The sequence below is a fragment of the Myotis daubentonii genome, chromosome 7 (assembly GCF_963259705.1).
Source record: "Myotis daubentonii chromosome 7, mMyoDau2.1, whole genome shotgun sequence".
Classification (NCBI taxonomy): domain Eukaryota; kingdom Metazoa; phylum Chordata; class Mammalia; order Chiroptera; family Vespertilionidae; genus Myotis; species Myotis daubentonii.
In genome coordinates this window covers 8,604,269-8,625,605 of record NC_081846.1, presented here as the reverse complement: position 1 = coordinate 8,625,605, position 21,337 = coordinate 8,604,269, and the positions used below count along the sequence as shown (strand labels likewise).

Here is a 21,337-nt window from a genome sequence, read left to right as displayed (position 1 = left end):
AGCTGGAATGCAGGTCTGGATGGAATTGGAACTGTACTGTTCTGACTCCTCTGTGCTGAAAACAGATGTAGCCAGGAGGAACTAACATAGATTGGCAGTCAGCCCCAGAGATGGTGTTACCTTCAAGTCTTATTTTAAGCATACAGGCCATGAAGTGTTTGGATGTCTTAAAAGCACCTAAGTTGTATTCTATTTTTTAAAGTTCCATTCAATGATACTAAAATGACCACCTAAATTATGCCTGACTCTATTAAAGCTACTAGATCTCTTGCCTTTTAAAAAGCAATCTAAATTTACATATGAGGTCAATCTACATGTGTATCTTAACCTGTCTACAGTATGTTTCTCTTAAAGGCTCTTAAAGTGTAATGTAACACAATGGTTATTTTAAGAATACTACCTTTTGTTTCATATTTTACCTCTTAGACCTTATACATTGCTGTACTCACATGCTAGGACTGTTTTGTCTGTACTATATCCTTAGTGCTTAGACTTTCCTTGTCTTTGTGTGGGTGCTTGTATAATACATGAATTAAATGAAAAAAAATTACCATATTCTAATCAAGTCTCTTGACAGTAAAAGGACTACAGATATCTGAGACGATTAGTACAGAAAAGGAAGAACTTATTTTTCAGAGATTTTGTTTTCTAGGAAATCCAACAGAAGAAATGGAAATTATGCAACTTTTTATAGAGCAATATAAAGAAGAAATACTTTTATAGGAAATGTTCAAAACACCATGGGGGTTAATGAAAATATGTACAAACCCAAACTGGCAAAGTGGAGAGAAATAATGATCTGAAGTTTGAACAAATCTAATAACATAAAGCACATCAAAACAGACTTCTGTGGATTAAATTTAATATAATTATACATTCATGCTGTGGCAGTAACTTTCACATTATTTGTATGACTACTTTTCTCAGTTGACTCATGACACAAACACAAAGGCACAATCCGAAAGAATATACTAGCATTTAACAATAGTTTTAAACAGATGTGGAAAGAACAAATTTGAAGTATTAAAATACTTGAATATGGATCAACTTGAATATATTTTAATTCAAAAAATACTTTTCAACACTTTCATTTTGATGTGATGGTAGTTCCAGGTGTCCAGTGACTTCTTTTTAATGTCCATTGAACATGTAACAAACATTCACATGACTGGATAGCTAAAGAACCCATATTTTTAAATATCTCAGATTTTTGTAATGAATCCTGCTGAAAGTCCTACTTTTTCCACTTTAATCATAGAAATGCCTTTCTTTCCCCTCATTAGAGCATTCAGTAACTTAGCTAGTTTACATCAGATACACATTAACTTAACCAAGGATTAGGACACATTAAAAGAAGCCAATTATGGTGCTTTAAGGTAATAAAATGCTGGAATCAGGCTGACTCATTTCCTTGTTATAAATTTTTGGTCTCAAAAGAAACAGCAGGTATTTAAAGAAACTGAAGCAATATAAAACTATTTTGTCCTTAAAAAACAAAAAAACACCTTGATACCATTTTGTAATTTATAGAATTAAAGGATGTTATTTTTACACATTTGGTAAGAATCCTTTCTGATAAATAAGTCCCTGAATATTTGGAATGTGTTTATAATCATTAAAATACAATTCTGGGGGAAAAACAAAAAAAATATTAACATTTTCACTATACTGTTTTATAAATTAAGATATTAAGCTTCAGTCTTTTTTTCCCCAGTCTGAAAGCAGTGTTACTTCCCTGCTTTATTTCATTCCCTGAAATGCTAATTATAAAGTGACCACTCACCTTTTATTTTAATCACACACCTATGTTTTAATGTTGGTTGATATTAATTAGATCTTGGTTTCTCAAAATGTATTTATCTAGGTCAAGAGAAACAGGAAGAAGGAAACCTCACCCAAATTATGTAGCAGTGTTAAGCAAATTCACTTTTTGAGCCAAAATTAAATTGTGTCTTCAAACTTTCCCTTGCAACTTTTCTTATAGCAATATAATTTTTGCATTCTGGCCAAAGAGAGCTGCTTTCTTTTGGCAGGCAAAATCATGCTTCTGGAGAAACACTGACTTAGATCCACAGAATCCATCCCCTTGTCAACCGAACACTAACAAATAGTGTTATATATTTATTTTACCTAAGTTGATCTCTCTCAAAAGACTGATGTGAAAAAAACTTCAATCTGTAACATATTTTTACCCAATATACAGAATTATGTTCATTTTAAAACAATTTTCCCCAAAGAACTAGTTTGCAGCCAAGATTTAAAAAACTCCAAAATGTTTTAGCCAAAAGTTGTCAATTAAAAATTTAGCCACAATGCTTAAGTGTAATGTTTTTAAAAACCAAACTTTATACTACTGCACATTCTTGGTTATTTGGAAACAAATATATTTTGAGTCGAGAAGAAACACTTGGTGGCACACTGAAGAATGATTCCATGAATTGACAAAACAAAAAGGCAGGGTAGTTACTCCAAAATGATGGAAAATATCCATGTACTTTGGCTTTGTTTGAAGAGAAATGGAGTGTTTCTACTCAAAAGTGTTCAGTGCCAAAATCGCCAGCTAGTAAAATGCCACCAAAATCAGTTTTAAACATTACCCAGAAAACAAACTATTTCCAACAATAACAATTTTAATTACCTTTTATAAGGACTATATTGTAACTTTCATCATTAAGGGTTTTATATATCTCCTCTTAGGATTATCACAAACCATCTTTTAAATTTCAAACTAATTCTGATCCAGTCCAAATTAAAAACTTCACATTCATAGGCAAGAAATACTATTGCACATTATACGCCTATTTTAGGAATGTATGTTCCCTCCCTAAAAATGGATGTATTATCTATGAATTACATCTCATTATCTGAATTTCTAAAACTCAAAGTGCTTTTTCTCTTCCACTGAGCAAGTATTACATTAATATTCTCATAGTCTCAAAATACTTCATGAACCCTGAAGTGATTCTCTATGGAAGGAGCTTCCTTTACAAAATGAATTTGGCTAGTCACCTGCATACCAAAATCTCCAAGTATCTGAACAAATTTCTTGTGCTCCTTTCCAATCCAAGATCTCATTGGATCACGTACTTGGTAAGGTGTTACATGGGTGTGAACAATAATCCCTGTTTGTGCAAATTCTTTCAAGACTTCTGGGTAAGTAAGCCAAGTATTACTTCCTCCAGAATGTCCACCATCCAGCCAGTACATTGTTCTTATGCTGTTGATAAAAGCTTCTATGTTCTTGTCTTTCTTAGCTTCTTTCAATTCAAAAAGCAACTGATTCAAAACAACACAACCTTTGCTGAATCCAATCAGAGTAAAAGAAGCACCATTTAATGATGGTGGATAAAAACTCAGGGCAGACTCATCGAAGTTTTCACAGGGGTTCTCTTTTTCTCCCTGGCAACCATTCGTATGAGAAGAACTGGATCTACAATTAGATGCTTTGGAATCCTTATTCAAGTCTTTCACATTCTTCTTTGATAGCAAACTGTTCCGACATAAGTTAAAAGCATTAACTAATAACGTATAAAGGTGCTTAAAAGCTCCAAAGTCAGTACTGTGTTCTGGAGCACCAAACATATTACTTTTCACAAAATTGTCATAGCAGCTGAATTTGTGCAAATGCATTCGGGAACATTTTATCACCCAAATATAACTATTGGGGAATCGGTGGGCTAAAATGGTGGCAACATTTTCTAGACTCCAGTTTTCCCACTGATAATTCTCAGGATGGTGAGTCATAATTTCATGATAATTCTGAAAAGTAAGAAAGATGAAACAAGCATTAAATACACATTTATACAAAACTATTTCCACAAAATAGTTCCCTATTTTTATTGTAGAGGAAGTTGAGATGTTATGACCTATGGTTAATATACTATAAATGAAATCTATAAATCTGTCATTACTTTCTGGTCATAAAATTTTGAACAAATTACTTCTTCAGTTTAAGCCTCAAATCCCTGAGAAGACAAGTTTATAAGACATAATAGCTAAATAGCAGGGTAGGAGTTTAAATAATAAAAAACTTCATAGATATCTTTAGTAAATTTTATTTCATATATATACAATCTATTATTCGTAACACATTAACTGAAAATAAAAATTTGGTTTATTAAACAGTTTTTGACCACAGAATTTAAAAAATATTTTCCTATTAAAGCTACTATCCTGAACCCCTTCCTATTTGGATTACTCTAGCAACCTGAATGCTATATGTTTGATTTCAATTTTTGTTTTATAAAGCTGCAATGAACATTATAGAAAAATCTTTTTAAAGATCTGTGATTACATCCTTAAAAATAAATTCCTAGCTATAAAAGACTAGATTAAAGAATATTCATAATTTAAGGTTTGTTTAGATTACAATACTATTTTCCAGAGCTTAACTTTCCTTTTATCTTTGTTAAATTTCATAGGCACAGGAATGACATTCTAGTTTGGGTTTATTGGAAAGTTGAAATTTTGTTCATATTTATTAGGCATCTGGATTTCTACTTCTGCAAATTTGTATCTTTTGCCCTTTTAAAATTGGATCTTGTTCCTTTATAAGCATTCAATATGTATTAATAACCATTTGTTTAGGTTCTAGGACATGCAGGTAAATTTTGTTTTCCTCATAATTTTCTTTCGTAGTTGTTTTTAAAGGGAAATTCATTCAAATGCATTCATTTATTCTATAAAATATATTGGATAGCTAATGATTGGGTATGGTTCGGAACAGACCCCTGTCCACATGGAGCTCCCATTCTAAGTACTGAGATACACAACACACAACTCCGTTAGTAAGTAGAGCAACATTGCCCAACAAAAATGTAATATGAGCTACACAAACTTTTCTAGTAACTACACTAAAAAGTTAACAGGGGAAAGTTATTTTTAATAATACATTTTCAGCATGATATAGCCAAAATATTACTTTCAACATGTAATTCATATAAAAAACTACTGATATTATTACATTTTTCTTACTAAGTCTTTGCAGTCCAGTGTGTATTTTATACACTTACAGCACATCTCAATTTGGATGCTAAATTTTCATTGGAAATACTTAATCTGAATTTAGATTTCATAAAATTTACAGGTGAAAAAGTAGATTCACATACCCAGTTGTTCAAATATACTTAAATATTTTCCAGGAACTGACTTTGAGTATCAGTTTTTAGATTTAAAGTTAAATGCAATTAAAAATCAATTTCCTTGATTAGACAACATTTCAAGCAGTCAACAGACACAAGTTGTTAGTGGCTGGCTGGACAGCACAAAACATTAGTTGGGCCCAGCAGGTGTGGCTCAGTGATTGAGCACTGTCCCATGCCCCAAGAGGTGGCCAGTTCAATTCCCAGACAGGGCGTATGCCTGGGTTGCAGGCTGGATCCCCAGTGCAGTGGGGGGCGTGCAGGAGGCAGCTGATCGATGTTTCTCTCTCATCGATGTTTCTATCTCTCCCTCTCCTTTCCTCTCTCTCTCAAAGTAATCAATAAAAACATTTAAAAAACAAAACAAAAATTAGTGATAAGTGCAAAGGAGTATAATAAATGAAGCAGGTAAAAAGGAATATAAGGTTTTGGAGAGAGTGGAAGATTATTTTTTAAAAAACTGATTATTATTATCCATATATATAAAAGCCTAATGTGCAAAGTGTCCCCTCATGAATTTGATGGACTGGGAGTTCGATCGCTCACTATGTCATGTGCTGACCACCAGGGGGGCAGCACGGCACAGAACGAAGAAAGGCCCCACTGGCAGCGGCTAGGAACCCTACCTGTGCATGAATTTTGTGCACTGAGCCTCTAGTTCAAGGGTAGGCAAACTTTTTGACTCGAGGGCCACAATGGGTTCTTAAACTGGACCGGAGGGCCGGAACAAAAGCATGGATGGAGTGTTTGTGTGAACTAATATAAATTCAAAGTAAACATCATTACATAAAAGGGTACGGTCTTTTTTTTTTTTAGTTTTATTCATTTCAAACGGGCCGGATCCGGCCTGCAGGCCGTAGTTTGCCCACGGCTGCTCTAGTTATTTAATAAGGTGATAGTTGAGAAGGACCTGAAGTGGTGGAAGACAGATAAAAACCAAAATGAATAACTAATGTTTGATTATTAAACAAGATGGTCAGAAAAGGCTTCATTGTAAAGGCAACTTTTGAGCAAAGACTTGAAACAGGTGAGGTAATAAATCCTACGAATATCTGCATGAAGACTGTTCCTCCAAGGCAGTACCTGCAAAGCTTTTGGGGTGAAGTTGCCAGCCATGAGCAATTTGAAGAAGGCTGGTGTGGCTGGAGCAGAGTAAACGAGAAAAAGGAGATAGGCAGAAAAGCAACAAGGTGGAAAAGGTGACGATGGTGCGGGGCCTGAGGCCCTCTGGCTTTACGCTGAGTGAGATGGGAAACTATTGGAGTTCTGAGCAGACAGGTGTGTCATGATTTGGCTTACATTTCCCAATGATTATTCTGATCACTTTTAGATACATGAACGTGAAGTCACTTTGTTGATGGATTAAGATAGGAGGTGTGAAAGGGGACTAAAGGGTAACTTCAAGATACCTAACTTGAGCAACTAAAAATGAAGTTTTCATTAACTGAGATGAGGAAGACAGTAGGAAGAACAGGCTTAGGGGCAAAGATCCAGAGATTTTTAGGTCTGAAATATCTATTAATATCCGAAATGAAATTATGCATGCAATTGTGAAGTCTAAAGTTTGTGGTATATGCCCAGGTTATATACACAAATGTTGAAGGTTGTCAAAGTACAGGTAGTATGTAAAGCCACAGGTCCGAAAGAGATCACTAAGGGATAAAGGTACACAGAGAAAAAGCCCAAGAACTGAGTACAAGGGTACCCCCATGATTACAGAGGTCATCAGCAAGATGAGAAGACACTGTAATTCATTATGTATTCACATTTAATTCTCATTCATATCCTATAAATTAGTATTCCTATTTTATGGTTAAGGTAGCTGCAATTGGTCAGAGGTTTAATAGCTAAATATTGCAGAATCAGGGTTCAAATCTAGGAAATCTGGCCTAAAGTCTTTTGATGCTTTATCCTCTATTTCTTCTCTAGAAGACCTGGATTTTCAGAGCACTTCATACTCGGAATAAATCAACAGTATACCCCCGTCCAAAAATCTAATGGAATCTCAGGCTACATAAAAAAAAAAAAAAAAAGTAAAATCATGACACACCTGTCTGCTCAAATGGTGTCAAAGCAAAGGAGGTCTTACTCCACCTGTATTTAGCATTTTTTAGACCTCATCTGAAGATTTGTACTATATTCTGGCTGGCACACTTTAAAAACACTTAGTAGGTGTTCAATAAAGGTTATATTATCATCACCATCATCAGTGAGGCCCACTACAGCTGGTCCACAATCTGGAGGTCTCTGTTAGCAATGCCATGCTGTGTTCCTAAACTGAGCAATAGAGCACTGATTGATAAAGTTAAACTTCTCTTCAATCTAAATATTAGTTTTTTTTCATAGTGTTTATTAGCAGTCAACTAGATCAGTTGATTACTTTGAGGACAAGAGAAAAAAACAACAGACACCTTCATCACCCTCTGACTGGGGGCATAAAGTTTGCTACTCTATCATTTTAAAGCATCAATTTCAAAAACAATACAATAATACTGTTTCCATGGTATGAGAAACACACCGAGGCATATTCCAGCTTTACCTGTCCGCCCCGATAGCATCCAGTAGAACTCTCTGTGATGATGAGGCCCTTCTGTTTGCCTTTACTCACTGTGCGGCGCACACAACCTTAGCTGCACCCCAGCACCTGAAATGCTGCTGGGGTGACCGCGGAAAGGGGTGCCTGACACCTGTTTAAATGAACTTAAATGGCCACATACTGCTAACGGCTGCCGCATTAGACAACACAGTGCTAGATTACGGTCTAGGTTTTGACAGCCAGCTTTCCAGGACAACTTATCCACGGTTATCTGCCTGCAGCTATAAAATTAGTAATAAAGATACAATCACACACAAAAGGAAAGCGCAGGGTGTAGGTGAGCATCAAAATACTGACATGCTAGCAGCCCCCCCCCCCCCCCCTTCATGGTTACTGAGTGTCACACGCTTGACATTTATTCTTGCTGTTGACTTGTCTGCTTTTTAGTAACGGCCAGCGGCACCCTCTGGCTCAGTTCATGCAAAAGCCACTCCTGTCTCCTGCTCAGCACACGCACACGCGCACACACTCCACTGAGAAACCAAGTCATAGAATGAATAATGAGTGTATGTATGTGTGTGTGTGTGTGTGTGTGTGTGTGTGTATAAATATAATTTATGTCTCATTCCTTCTGTTTCACATTCCGCTCCCTGGAAGCCTGGACTGACTGCCGGCTCCCCGGAGGCCGCAGCTCTCCAAGGACACCTTCCCCCGGGGCTGCAAGAGGAGGGGGTCGGGGACTTCGTGGGGTAAATGCACAGCCACCCCGCGTTCAGGCGGCGGAGGAGCCGGAACCGGCCGCGAGGAGGGAGCCCAGGGGAAGGGCAGGTGCCAGCGGGCCCGGTTACCTGCACATCCCCGGGGAAGTAGACGACATGATGCTGGGGCGGCGGCGGCGGCTCCTCCTGCGCCCGGTCCCCCGAGAGATCCCGCCGTTCCGGCCCCTCCGCCGCCAGCAGGAGCAGCTCGTTGCTGCGCTGCGGGTCGGAGCCCGGCACCGCGGACAGCCGCAGGCACCCGGGGCGCCCCTCGGCCGCGGGGCAGCTCCGCGCAGAGCCGCAGCCGCCCAAGTCCATGGTTCCGGCCTGAGAGCGGGAGGCGGCGAGCCCGAGCCCGAGCCCGAGCTGCGGCAGCAGGAGCAGCAGCGGCGGCGGCGACCGCAGGAGCCCGAACCCCCACATGAGTCGCCGCCGCAGGGACGGTTGGCGGGAGGGGCTTCGACGGGCCGCCCAACGGTCTGCAGGGGCGCCCGGCGAGAGCCGGCGCGGGGGCGATGACGGCGTCCGAGGCTTACGTCTGCGCGCAGCGTGCGTCCGGAAGGCGGGGTGTGCGTGAAATCCGACTCCGGTTCCCGGAGGAGACGGTGGAGGGGCGTGGCCTGCGGCAGGACGTTTTTGATTGGTGGCTTCTGCCACAGCCGCGAAGTTCGAACGGAAGTCTGGGAAAGAGCCGGGACCGCGAAGAAAGAATGAGCCCCAGACACTGCTCAGGAGTGCGGCAGGTGTGGCGCATGCGCGGCCGCCGTCCAGTGACGGGAACGGGGTGTTGAGCACACGCTGGGCGGGTTCCGTCGGCTCGCCTGTCAGGTGAGGGTTTCTAGACCTTTGAGCTTTCAAAGGGACACAGCCCCAAAGGTGTAAGGGGAATAATTCTGCCCTGTAGAGAAATCTGTGCTAAGGCCTCTTGGTGCCCTGGGTAAAGGGGTCTCCCTCTTCTCGCATCCTGGAGTGTTGTTCGTAGATACACGAAGATTTCTAAGTACATAAGAATTTAGAGTTTGAGATGGAGTCTAATGCATCTCTTATTGGCAGCAGGGAGCCGGGCACATGGATTGGGACGGGAACAATGGGGGAAAGACGTTACTTTTTCTACATCGTCTGTCCTGTGCTGTTTTCGGGCTTTCACAAGCCAGTTTGCACAGTGGGAAAATCAGGTGCCCTGCAGCGCCCGGAGGCCAGGTGTGCAGGGTGAGGCTCGGCCGCGTGTGCTGCCGGCAGACGGAAGCGGGATGGTATGGCAGCTTTCTCCAAATGGATCTATAGATTCAATGCTATCCCTATCACAATTCCAGACTGCCCCTTGAGTGTGTCACTTTTGGATGTGTAGAGTTGTAATCGGGTATGGTCTGACACTGACCACTGGGTACACTGGCTCTTGGGTCTCCAGGGAGGTGCCAAGTCAGCCACTGCATGGGGCCACCCAACAGGAGCTACAGAGAGATCTGCAGATTCCTCCTCTTTGTACTGGGTTTGGAAGTGCCCAGATGAGGTCCAGCTGTGAAGCAAGGCAGGTGCCAGGTCTTGGGCCTTTTTTATTGATATGTTTGGGGCTCCCTAACCCAGCTGCAGCTTGTTTGAGATTTTAGTCTGAGCAAGGACAGGCCATTCATAGGCAAAAGCTGCTGCCCACAGCTTGGATGGGGTTGTAAATTGGATGAGGCGGGGTCTTAAGGAATCACCAGGGCAGAGCAAACAGAAATGGCTGCCAGTCAGCCCTGCAACCAGAGAGGTCCTCTGTCTGGGAGAAAGCCACCCCGGACTTCCTGCCCTGCTGCCAGACAATCCAGTTCCTCCACATATGTGTCTGTGCACCCCAGAGCCTCGCCCTGGTGCTGGAGCTCAGAGGAAGCAGAACTTTGTAAGTTCAGTTTATGGTGCTGGCCTTTTAAGAGGAACAGCTGGGTCTCCAGCAGCCTCTGTATCACTGAGCCCCCGTCTGCACTGGTTTTTACAGTCCGTAGTTCTTACTGCCTGTAGGGACTTCCTTTCCCAGCTCTGGGACCCTGGTCTGGGTGTCTGGTGTGGGTCTGGGACCCTTTCCTCCCCCATGGCGGCCTCTGCAGAGTCGGTCTCCCTCCCCATTAAAACAGTGGCCCACGTGGGTGCCAGACCAGCCAGTTATGCGCCCCTGCCTCTCCTACCAGCCTCAGGGTGCTCCCTTCTTTACCTCTGTAGTTGTAGGACTTCCATTCAACCAGCTTTCCAGCGGTTCTGGATGATGGTTGTTCTGTGTTTTAGTTGTAATTTTGATGTAGTTGTAGGAGGCAGCAAGTACAGGTGTTTACCTACACTGCCACCTTTCTTGATGCCTCTTTTGCCCATTTTTAAATTGGGATGTTTGTTTCCTTATGGCTGAGTTATAAGCGTTCTATATAGATTTTGGATACCAGTCTTTTACCAGATATGTGTTTTGAAAAGTTTTCTCTCAGTCTGGACAGTCTTTTCATCCTCTTAACAGTGCCCTTCACAAAGCAGAAACTTTTCATTCTAATGAAGTCCAACTTATCAATTTTTTCTTTTATGAATTATGCCTTGGGTGTTATATTTAAAAGCCATCACTGCCCCGGCCGGTGTGGCTCAGTTGTTGGGCATCATCCTGTGCACTGAGGGGTTGCTGGTTCAACTCCTGGTCAGGGCACATGTTCGTTTTTCAGGCTTGATCCCATTGGGGGATATGCAGGAGGCAGGTGATCAATGTTTCTCTCTAAAGATCAATAAAAATATGTAAAAATCATCATTAAACCTGAGGTGACCTAGATTTTCTCATATGCTCTCCTCTAGGAGTTTTAGAGTTTTGCATTTTATATGTATGCCTATGATAGTGTTTGAGATAATTTTTGTGTAGGGTATAAGATCTATGTCTAGAGTTATTTATTTTTTTGCATATGGATGTACAGTTGTTCCAGCACCATTTGTTGAAAAGACTAAGATCATTTGACTATATTAGTACGGTTCCATTTTTGGGCTCTCTATTATGTTCCATTTGTTTTGTCAGTAGCCTTTTAATAATTTCCCCTTATTTGCTTATGATGATTTGAGTTGAATTTTGGTTGCAACTGAAATATCACTGATTAATTCAAGCAATTGGTACATGCCAAGCACTGTGCTAATCTCTTTACATAAATTCAGTCACAACAGTCTTTTGATATAAATGAGAAAAATTGGGTTTTCAAGTTTAAATAAAATGTCCAAGATCATATCACTAAGTGACCCAGGTCTATCTGCCGATCTATACTATACTACCTGTCAACTATGACCTTGCTCATCCTTACTCGAACTATTACAGTTGCTTTAATAGTCCATCTTCTGCCAATAACCGCCTCTAATATATATGGCTAATATGCTTAGTGTCTCTCCAACTGTCTGACCGGTTGCTATGACATGCACTGACCACCAGGGGGCAGATGCTCAATGCAGGAGCTGCGATAATGCACACTGGCCATTTACAAAGAAATGGCACCATGGACCTGGTGCCAAAAAGCAACACTGGGCTTCCCCCAAGTGGGACACAGGCCCCACCACCACCCTGGAGCGACAGCCCACCAAATCACAGCCAACGCTGCCGAGACCCCACGGCACAAAATGCAGCCCACAGCCCAGCTCAGCCCAGAAACAGACACTGTGGGTGCCAGGTAATGACATCATGTAGCAACGCCCGGCTTCCTCTCCCTAGCGACTAGCCTCCTTGCATTTTCTTCAACCCAGGAACACAGCTTGCTTTATACCCAGGTGCAAACATTTTACACTTTAATCAAATGTCTGTGAAGCGTTTTCCTGTGCCTCATCTCATTTGATCATCGCAGAAGTCCTGGAGTAGGTAGATAGGAGACTCAGTGGAATCCTGGTTTCTTTTCATTAGCCAGAAAATGGAGATTTATAAAGTTTAGAGACTTGACCCGACTGAAAAGAAGTAAGAAATGGTGGACCTTGAAAATGACTTCAGGTTTTCTCACTGCGTAGAATATAGTCAAACACTGTTACAATTAAATATTTTACCCTTTGTTCTCCCTGCGTGATCTACAATAATAATCTGCTTCGTGTTGACAATTTACTGCTGTGTTGCTGACAATTACCTGAAAGAGAAATTGAAGTGCTTCACTGGCCTGGAAAAAGTTTAGCTAAATTAGAAATCAGGTCTAATCAAGCAAGTTTATTCTATGTATATAAAAGTCTAAGTTGACTCGCGCATGTGCGATACATATAAAGCTCTCGCTGTCGCCAATCACCCGTGTGTGTTTCCATCTGCCATTGTCAATCATGAATTTGGTTGACACTTCTATTATAGAGAAAGGGCGAATAGCAATATTAAAATATTTCTTCTAATTAATTTCCTTTCAATGTGCATGAATCCATGCACTGGGCCACTAGTTACACTGTAGTTGTCTTCTAAATTAAATTCTGACTCCTTCGCCGCATTTAAAGCCTAACACCTCCATCTTTTTCGCAATCCTCTCTCATATCTCAGTGTGACTACTCTGTGGTCATCTGTTGCTCCCACCATTTACTATACCAGCATGTGACCCAACCTGTTCCTTATACTTGCTGCATCTCAAGCATTGAATATTTGGGAACAGAGTCATCTCAAAGGTCATCTTCTCCCTCAGCTTTCTCAATTGTGTACCCCCACCTCACCCTAAAACTGGAATTGAGATCTTCCTTCTTAAAATAACCAAAGCATTTCATTTCACCCTCAATTGTGACACAACTTATGCCTTGCTTTCAGTTATGTGAATTTGACTTGTCATTACCACTGGACTGTCACCTTCTTGATATCTTGTATGCTGTGTGGAACCTGGCATTCATTTAAAAAATTATCGAGCACATAATATCTGAACCAAAACATCACTAAATGCTGGAGTGGCACAGATAAAAGACATAGCCACGGCATTCAGAAAGCTTATAGTCTAGTTGGAGAAGCCAGAGCAGAATGCAATTTCTTTTATGTAATTTAAGTTCTAATATGAATGCACACCCTCTAGTATTATGGGACAGAGCAGAGAGTATGGAGTACTTAATGCAGTTTGAGTTTGGAAAAGAGAGACTTATCAGAGGAAAACACATAGAAGTTATGTCCCCTGAACTAAAAATATATGCAAAAGCCTGAAAGAGCATCACACATTAGGAGAGCAAGTAGTTCGGATTAGCTCTCCTACAATATCTGAGTTCAAGAATGGCAAAGGACGAAAGAAAGGTAGGGAAGGGGAATATCTTTTTTAAAATATATTTTATTTATTTCAGAGAGGAAGGGAGAGAGAGAGAGATAGAAACATTAATGATGAGAGAGAATCATTGACCGGGTTACCTCCTGCATGCCCCACACTGGGGATCGAGCCCACATCCTGGGCATGTACCCTGACCTGGGAATTAAACTGTGACCTCCTGGTTCGTAGGTTGACTCTCAACCACTGAGGCATGCTGGCCAGGCAGATGGGGTATATCTTAAAGAAGTTTCTGAGTCTTGCAAGGGAGTTTGCGTTGTTATCCTGTGGGCATGAAAGTCAAAGTAAGTCTTTAAGCAAGGGAAGTCTGGCATTGGGATCTCATGCTTAGGTGGGTCACTCTGACCAGCTGCAGCGATCACGAAGTGGAATTAGCTGAGACTAATGACAGGAAGGAAGGCCAGCCAGCAGGATGTTACAGTAGTAAAATAGTATTAGGATCTGAACAGCCAAGGAGAAAAGAGAACATATTTGAGAGATATTTAGGAGATAGAATTTATAAGACTTGGTGATGGGGTAAAATAATTCTTTAAGATCTCATATTCTCTACACTTGGGGGATTCATCTGAACAGTAACTTTCCCACATTAATTTAAAGAGATACTCTTTCCTCTCCCACTGTATACATTTCTGGTATCTATCTCGTTCTTCCTCATCATTAACAGCCACCTTGCCAGACAGCCCCTATTACCAAAAGGGCTCTTACCACCAGAGCCTCTGCTGCTGCCAGAAGATAAAAGATCCTGCTCGCACTGCCCAACTTGGGAGAGATGTACTTCTGAAATAAATATTAGAACTCGTATTTTCTTAGAAATAATGTTAAAAGATAAGGACTTCGGTACATCATGTCCTTAAGTATGATCTATCCTAGGCCATAAAACTTTGAGGCACTTTGATTACAAGTTCTACCCAACCTGCTCTTTAAAAAAAAAACAACTTGAAAATTAAGTTGACAGCTTCTTGTATATACTTGTGTACCAAGAAATGGGGATGTCCCAGCAAGAAGGAATATTTTATTGCTGACATTCTCTAGAATTGCTGTCACATGACAGTGGTGTTGATGATAGTAATAATAATATGGTGGACATATTTTTAGTCTGTTTCATTTTTGTCTTTAAATTTTCCTGTAGCTCATTACCCATTTCTGTCTGCGCCTAGAGCTGTGCTCCCTCTCTCCCTCCACCCCACTGCTCGGCACACCACTGCTCACATTCCAATCAGAACTCACAAAATGGAAATTGAGACTCACCTTCTGAGACAAGGAAGAATTCTGAAGGAAAAAAACCTGTTGGATGTGAATCTATGTCCTCCATTTTACCAACAGCATGATCTGGGGTCGAAACAATTTATTTGAACCTCAGTTTTTCTATTATTAAAATAGGGTAAAATCTCTCTTTTGTTGCATATTAAATAATATTTGAAGTACCTGGCACTTAGCACATACACTCAACAAATCCTGATTCTCTCCCGTTGTAAACGTTTTCCTATTTTCTGGCTGCCCAGGAGGCGAACATTGTGCAATGTTACTTTAGGGCATTTCCAATTGTAATCTACAGTAAGTGCTGTTTCCCAAGGTGACCTCTGAAAACAAAACCTCCAGACTCACAGCTAGCGCACACATGTGACCAGGCTGCAACACTCAGCACACCTGCGTGAGATGTAGATGTGGAAGTTACTGGCTTGAGGAAGGGAAGATTCTGCTTGAAAACCAATTTGCTAAGAAAGGCATCTGCCACTTGAGGATGGCAGTGCTTGAAAGGTTAACCGCCTAGTGCAGAAGGGGCCTCGCTGGGCACGGAGTGGCAGCTGGAGACTAATGCATTTTGGGGCTCCCTAACCTCCTCCTCTCCTAATTGTACAAAGGCCACTGCTATAGAGGCCCCTCAAGACACCTGGACTTAAGTTATTGGCTCATTCTGCTTACTACTAAAATAGCCACAACTGTGAGCCCTGACTGATGTATGGTTCTTCATTGGTATTTTGACCTGTGAGTAATAGGCCAAGAAGAACGTTAAGGAAGAGGCAGTAATAATGCAATAATTCTAGAAAGTAAATCCTATAAAAGTTCATTGAGCTATCGTCCAGTGGAGTTCGAGGATTATAGTTCTGAGGATTATATATAAATATTAGAATGCTTTTGCCAACTTTCTCTTTCTCTATTGCTAGTGGAAATACTTGGGTGAGCTTAGGCTTTCATGCTCCCCAAATAGAAATTATTTCAGAACCAGTTTATAAAAAATTTTGAATCCCTGGATATTGATTCTGAAGAGCAGTCCCAAGTGAGTTTATCAGTTCAAATCAAATCCAGAATCAAAATAAATCAGGCATTATATGGCATATTAAATTTCTGGGCCTCAACTCAGTTCCCCTAATCTCTTAGCAGCAGTAACAGAGTGGCAGCTCTCACTCATTGCGATGGGGAAATAACAAAGCCAGAGTAAAACTGCTGTTGCAAAAGAAAGCACATCACCACATTTCCATCTCATGCATTATAGTTCATGAATCTCCCAGGAGCCAGGAAAACGCAGCAAAGTCTTTAAAAGTGAATCCAGATGTCAGCCATCACCATAGCAGTGCTTTAATTATCAAAAAACAAAGAAATAACTCCTTAGGTATATTCTAAGCAGGTGTTCCTTTACAGAAAACTGAATAGGTGAAGAAACAGCTGTGCATGATATCTGCTTCAAGAGCAGGGAACAAAAGTACAACTTAAATAACAGAGACTACCCGGAGGGAGCATAGGCAACTCACAATTATTAGGATTTTGCAAGTAGCAAGCTATACAGTATAATGACTGATTAATATTAATGACTCCGTTTCACAGATGGGAAAACTGAGAGCCTTGGACAACAGACATTTCTAATTCAAAGTCTGTCTTTGACAAGTTCACTCATCATGCATTTATTTTGCAAGGTATTTTAGATACACCATATAGCATGACATGGTTTTTTAAACACACTGATATGTTTTAACACAAATAATCCATTTTTATTATAGCAGATTTAGAAAATAAAGATAAGCAAAAAGGAAAACTTAAAATTACCTCTAATTACTTTGTGATCAGCAAACTGCCCTACAGCCTCAACCTGTTATCTAAATGGTTCCTTGCATTAACTGGAAGCCGCCTCAGCCCTCATGCCCTCTGACCCTGGAGGGAAGAGTGCACGTGGACATAGCTATGTTTGGGAGGCAGAGAGAGAGAAAATGGAGAGTTCTTTAAGAAGAAGGAGACAGGCCATCAGTTGCGTATGTGAGAGTAGAGGCCTTGAGGATAGGGGTAGAAGTATATTAATAGCTACTGGGATGGTAGGTGGCGTGAGAGGGCGCTTCACCAAAGGACAGGAAGAGGATTGGCACGTAGTATTAAAGCTCCAGCTGAGACCAGTGTGAATCTTTGTTCAGAAACTCAGTCTGGAGAAAATACCACACTATTTTTTAAAAGCTAATTTAAATTTACCTCTGAGCTGTCTCTTAATAAAGCTGGAGATTAATTCCTTATTGGGGCTCCCTAACCTCCTCTTCTCCTAATGTATTACTGTAGAGACACCTGGACTTAATTTATTGGCTCATTCATTATTGGTTATTTTACTACTAAAATAACCACTCCCGCAGCCCATGGCCAGCCCTTTAGACCCAGGCACCCTGCTGCCTGCTGGGGGGATAGGACCTTTCTGCTAGTTAGTAGCTCCCGTGCCTTCAGTCCAGTCGACTCGCATGCCTTCCGATGTCTGAGAAGCCTGGTGCGGACACACTGGGATCTGGCAACCTCCGAGCTTTCCCAATAAAGGATGTAATATAATGACTGTAAAATGGTGACATAAGATTGGGAAGTTAAATTCTCGAGGACCCATGTGAATAGGGCTGCCCGTTGACATAGCAAACAGAACTCAGCTGTGGTGGGTGAAAGATGGATGCAGCTTCTCTCATTGAGAAGCAGAGTCTAAAGTCCTCCCTTCTTGAGTCTAGACTCACTTAGTGACTTACTTGGTCAGTGGGATAGGGTGGAAGTGACACTCTGGAACTTCTGAGGCTGAGTCATAAAAAGTCTGGGGGCTTCTGTCTGGGCCTCTTGAAACTGTCCTTTTTTGAGCCCTGATAAGCTATGAAAGAAGTTTGATTACTCTTCAGGAGAGACCACAGGGAGGGGGCGCACCTAAGCCCAGCCCATCCACATTTAGATGGATGAGTGAGCTTCACTGTCTTTGACCCTTTAGCCCACCCAGCTCAGCCATCAGCTGGCTGCCTAGGTGAAGCCATATGGAGCAGAAGAACTGCTAGCCATGAATTTATGACTTATAAAAATCATCTGATGTAATAAAAATGATAGTTGTTTTAACCGTGAAGTTTTGGGGGAACTTTTATACCGCAGTAGATAAGCTCAACATCAACAGAGCAAGCAGAAGTCCTTATCTATTGCGTAAAAATTTCCCTAAAACAAACTGAAAATAGCCCAAATGTCCATTGACGGAAGGATGGACATATAAATGATCATTTATTCAAACTACAGACTATCACACAGCAGGGAAAAATGAGTGAACTATAACCAGATGGAATAGCTTAGGGACCCTCAGATAGGTAATGTGGAGTAAAACAGCATATTGCAGACAAACAAGCGTGATCTAAGTTGAAAGACATGTGAAACTGAACAATATGATTTAGGAATACACACTCACTTGTAGATAAAACTGTTATGGGGAGCAAGGGAACTTAACGACTACAATAGGCAGTTATTTCTGGAAGAGGTGGCGGGGAGGAGGGTGTGATCATCCCTGGAGGCCTTGAAAGGTCATGTTCATTTTCTTAAATGGGGCAGTGACTACATGGATGTGTATTCTATTATTCTTTGAACCATACATATTGTTTTTGTGTGTCATTGTATATATGTGTATATATACATTTTTGTAAGCATGAAGTATTTAGTAATTTTAAATATCCTATATAATAAAGTTGTAATATGCAACTGGTCATTACGTAACGACTGGCCGTGTAATGACCGGATAATGGATCAGCAGGCGGGTGGGGCAGTTAGCTACAAGTGGGCGGCAGAGAGCTACAGGACGGGGCAGGACAGCAAGCTTTAGGGGGGGGGGAACGCGAGTGGGGGGGGTGTGGAGGGAGCTACCGGAGGGCAGGGCAGCAGGCGGAGACCTACTGGCGTACCAATTCATGCGCAGGGCTACTAGTCCACAATAAAGTAAAATAATCTATTAGATTTCCAAGTTGTGTTTCACGGCTTAAGAACAACCAGTTTTTATATAAACAGCTTGAGTGAATTGGATGCTATTAAAAGCACAGCAGTTAAGTACTACCGTCCTTTTCACCCATAAAAGGTAAAAGCCTTTAGAGCAGTGGTTCTCAGCCTCGGCTGCACATCAGAATCACCTGGGAATCTTTTTTAAATCCTGACTTCTGGGCCTCATCCTCCGGAAATTCTGTTTCTTTGTGATGGGGTGGGGCCACAACATTAGTAACAAAGAAACAGAATTTCCGGAGGATGAGGCCCAGAAGTCAGGATTTTAAAAAGATTCCCAGGTGATTCTGATGTGCAGCCAAGGTTGAGAACCACTGCTTTAGAACATTTCAAAACAAATCTGGCACAGTCCATGCCTCTCTTCCTGCTTCCTTCTCCTGTCCCCAGTGGGTTCCTATCATATATCATTGGTGAATTCTTGGCTTTTACAAAAAATAGCAATAGCTTGAGTATATGCAACTTGTACTTTTACCAGCTACAAAAGTTCCCTGACAGAGGGACTCCAGAGCGTGGCTGCCAGCTGGAAGTGCAGGGAGAGGAAAAGAGAGGGAAATGGGGAGGAAAGACACAAACTAGAAATGCAAATGACCTTGCTGTAGTTGCTTTATCACACTTTTATAATTTTTCTTTCATTTGTAATTTTTTCAGGAGTTTTACCATTTCTATGATCTCTTCCTATCAGTTTATTATAAATAACATGTTCATTTAAAAATCATAAAAAACCTTTGTATCTTATTCTTTAAATCTGTTTTTAATGATTTTAGAGAGAGAGGAAGGGAGAGGGAGAGAAAGATAGAAACATCAATGATGAGCCGAAACCGGTTTGGCTCAGTGGATAGAGCGTCGGCCTGCGGACTGAAAGGTCCCAGGTTCGATTCCGGTCAAGGGCATGTACCTGGGTTGCGGGCACATCCCCAGTAGGAGATGTGCAGGAGGCAGCTGATCGATGTTTCTCTCTCATCGATGTTTCTAGCTCTCTATCTCTCTCCCTTCCTCTCTGTAATAAATCAATAAAATATATTTAAAAAAAAAAAAAAAAACTAAAAAAAAAAAAAAAAAAAAAAAAAGAAACATCAATGATGAGAGAGGATCATTGATTGGCTGCCTCCTGCACGCCCCCTACTGGGGATCCAGCCCACAACCCAGGCATGTGCGCTGACCTTAGGAATTGAACTGTGACTTCCTGGTTCATAGGTTGAAGCTCAACTGCTGAGCCACACCGGCCAGGCCCTCAGTATCTAATTTTAATAGAATTAATAGCCAGATGTTTTTCTCTCCTCTCAATTCCCCCCCCCCCATATTTGTTCTAAATTGGTCTATTTCTGAAATTCAGTCTTTCATCCTGGCATCTGTCAATGAGAGAGCCTTAAGTCAGCCCTAGTGACCTTATAATCAGATTTCCTTCAATGAGATCCTTGTGTGGGTATTTGCTGACTTAGAAGAAACATCTTCCAACTACAAATTGCTCTTTAGGTTCTGGGTTCTGTGCACTTCCCTTCAGAAATTCTGCTTGGTTCTTTTCCTTCAGCAGAATTTTCTTTTCTCGTGGATCTTAGGGAATTGGGCAAGATACAAATCCCAGAACCGCTTTGCCTTCCTTTTCTTGCAGTTTTTCCTCGGCCCTGGATTCATTCCTTTTCTCCCTGTCCCTTTTGCTACTGTTCCTTTTAACTCCTTCCCTTTTCTGACTGTGTCCCTGTTCATTCCTGAACATGGGAGTGAGGACCCGGTGGCTGACGCCCCTTGTATCTGCTGCATCTTTGCTTTGCTTCAGTCCCTGTGTCTTCCGTCCCTTTTCACTCTGTGTGTTCATAGCCCACCTCATTCCAAACGTAATTGTATGCCTTTTACCAAACGTATTTCCTTTTGTTTTTATTCCTTTTTCAACTTTAACTCTCCTTTTCTTGGTCATTTTTTATAAAAGTCTCACTTGGGACAAAAACAATGGATTTGATTTCTAAATCCTCATTGAGTATTTTATGATAACGAAGAAGTGGTTCTTATCCACATCGTACAGATGGCTAAGGAGGCGTAGAAAGGAAAACCTCTTGCCTCCAGCCATATGCTGTCTTTTGGAGAGGCCAACCAGACCAGCGAACAACTGCTCCCTCCACCTGGTGCCCCTCACACCCAGGACACTCTTTCTCAGAGGGGATCGAGGGACCATCCACACTGAAGTCATGCTTGGTGCTTTTCTGTTCCCAGCCCCAGGATCACAGATCCAGGACATAGTCTCCATTTTATTTTATTTTATTTTTAAATATATTTTATTGATTTCAGAGAGGAAGGGAGAAGGAGAGGGAGAGAGAAACACCAATGATGAGAGAGAATCATTGATTGGCTGCCTCCTGCATGCCCCCTACTGGGGATTGAGCCCACAACCCAGGCATGTGCCCTTGGCTGGACTCAAAC

General features: G+C 41.4%; 2 protein-coding genes across 2 annotated transcripts in view; one reads left to right on the top strand and one right to left on the bottom strand.

Moving 5' to 3' along the window:
• Positions 1–845: 845 nt before the first annotated feature.
• C7H2orf69 (chromosome 7 C2orf69 homolog) lies at positions 846–8,986 on the bottom strand. The gene is made up of 2 exons (XM_059702677.1): positions 8,526–8,986; positions 846–3,759 (listed from the first exon to the last, which is right to left on the bottom strand). Exons 1-2 carry the CDS (start codon positions 8,856–8,858, stop codon positions 2,935–2,937), a joined length of 1,158 nt encoding a protein of 385 aa, XP_059558660.1. The 5' UTR covers positions 8,859–8,986; the 3' UTR covers positions 846–2,934.
• An 81-nt stretch (positions 8,987–9,067) lies between these two features.
• Positions 9,068–21,337, top strand: part of FTCDNL1 (formiminotransferase cyclodeaminase N-terminal like) — an 84,782-nt gene continuing 72,512 nt past the window's right edge. The window contains exon 1 of the mRNA XM_059702674.1: positions 9,068–9,263. The gene's annotated coding sequence lies outside the window, so the exon portion shown is untranslated. The remainder of the gene's footprint in view (positions 9,264–21,337) is intronic.

Coding starts and splice junctions, on each gene's coding strand:
- C7H2orf69 (XM_059702677.1), bottom strand. CDS start 8,858: ATGTGGGGGTTCGGGCTCCTGCGGTCGCCGCCGCCGCTGCTGCTCCTG. Junction 3,760..8,525: donor ACTTCCCCGGGGATGTGCAG/GTAACCGGGCCC, acceptor CTTACTTTTCAG/AATTATCATGAAATTATGAC.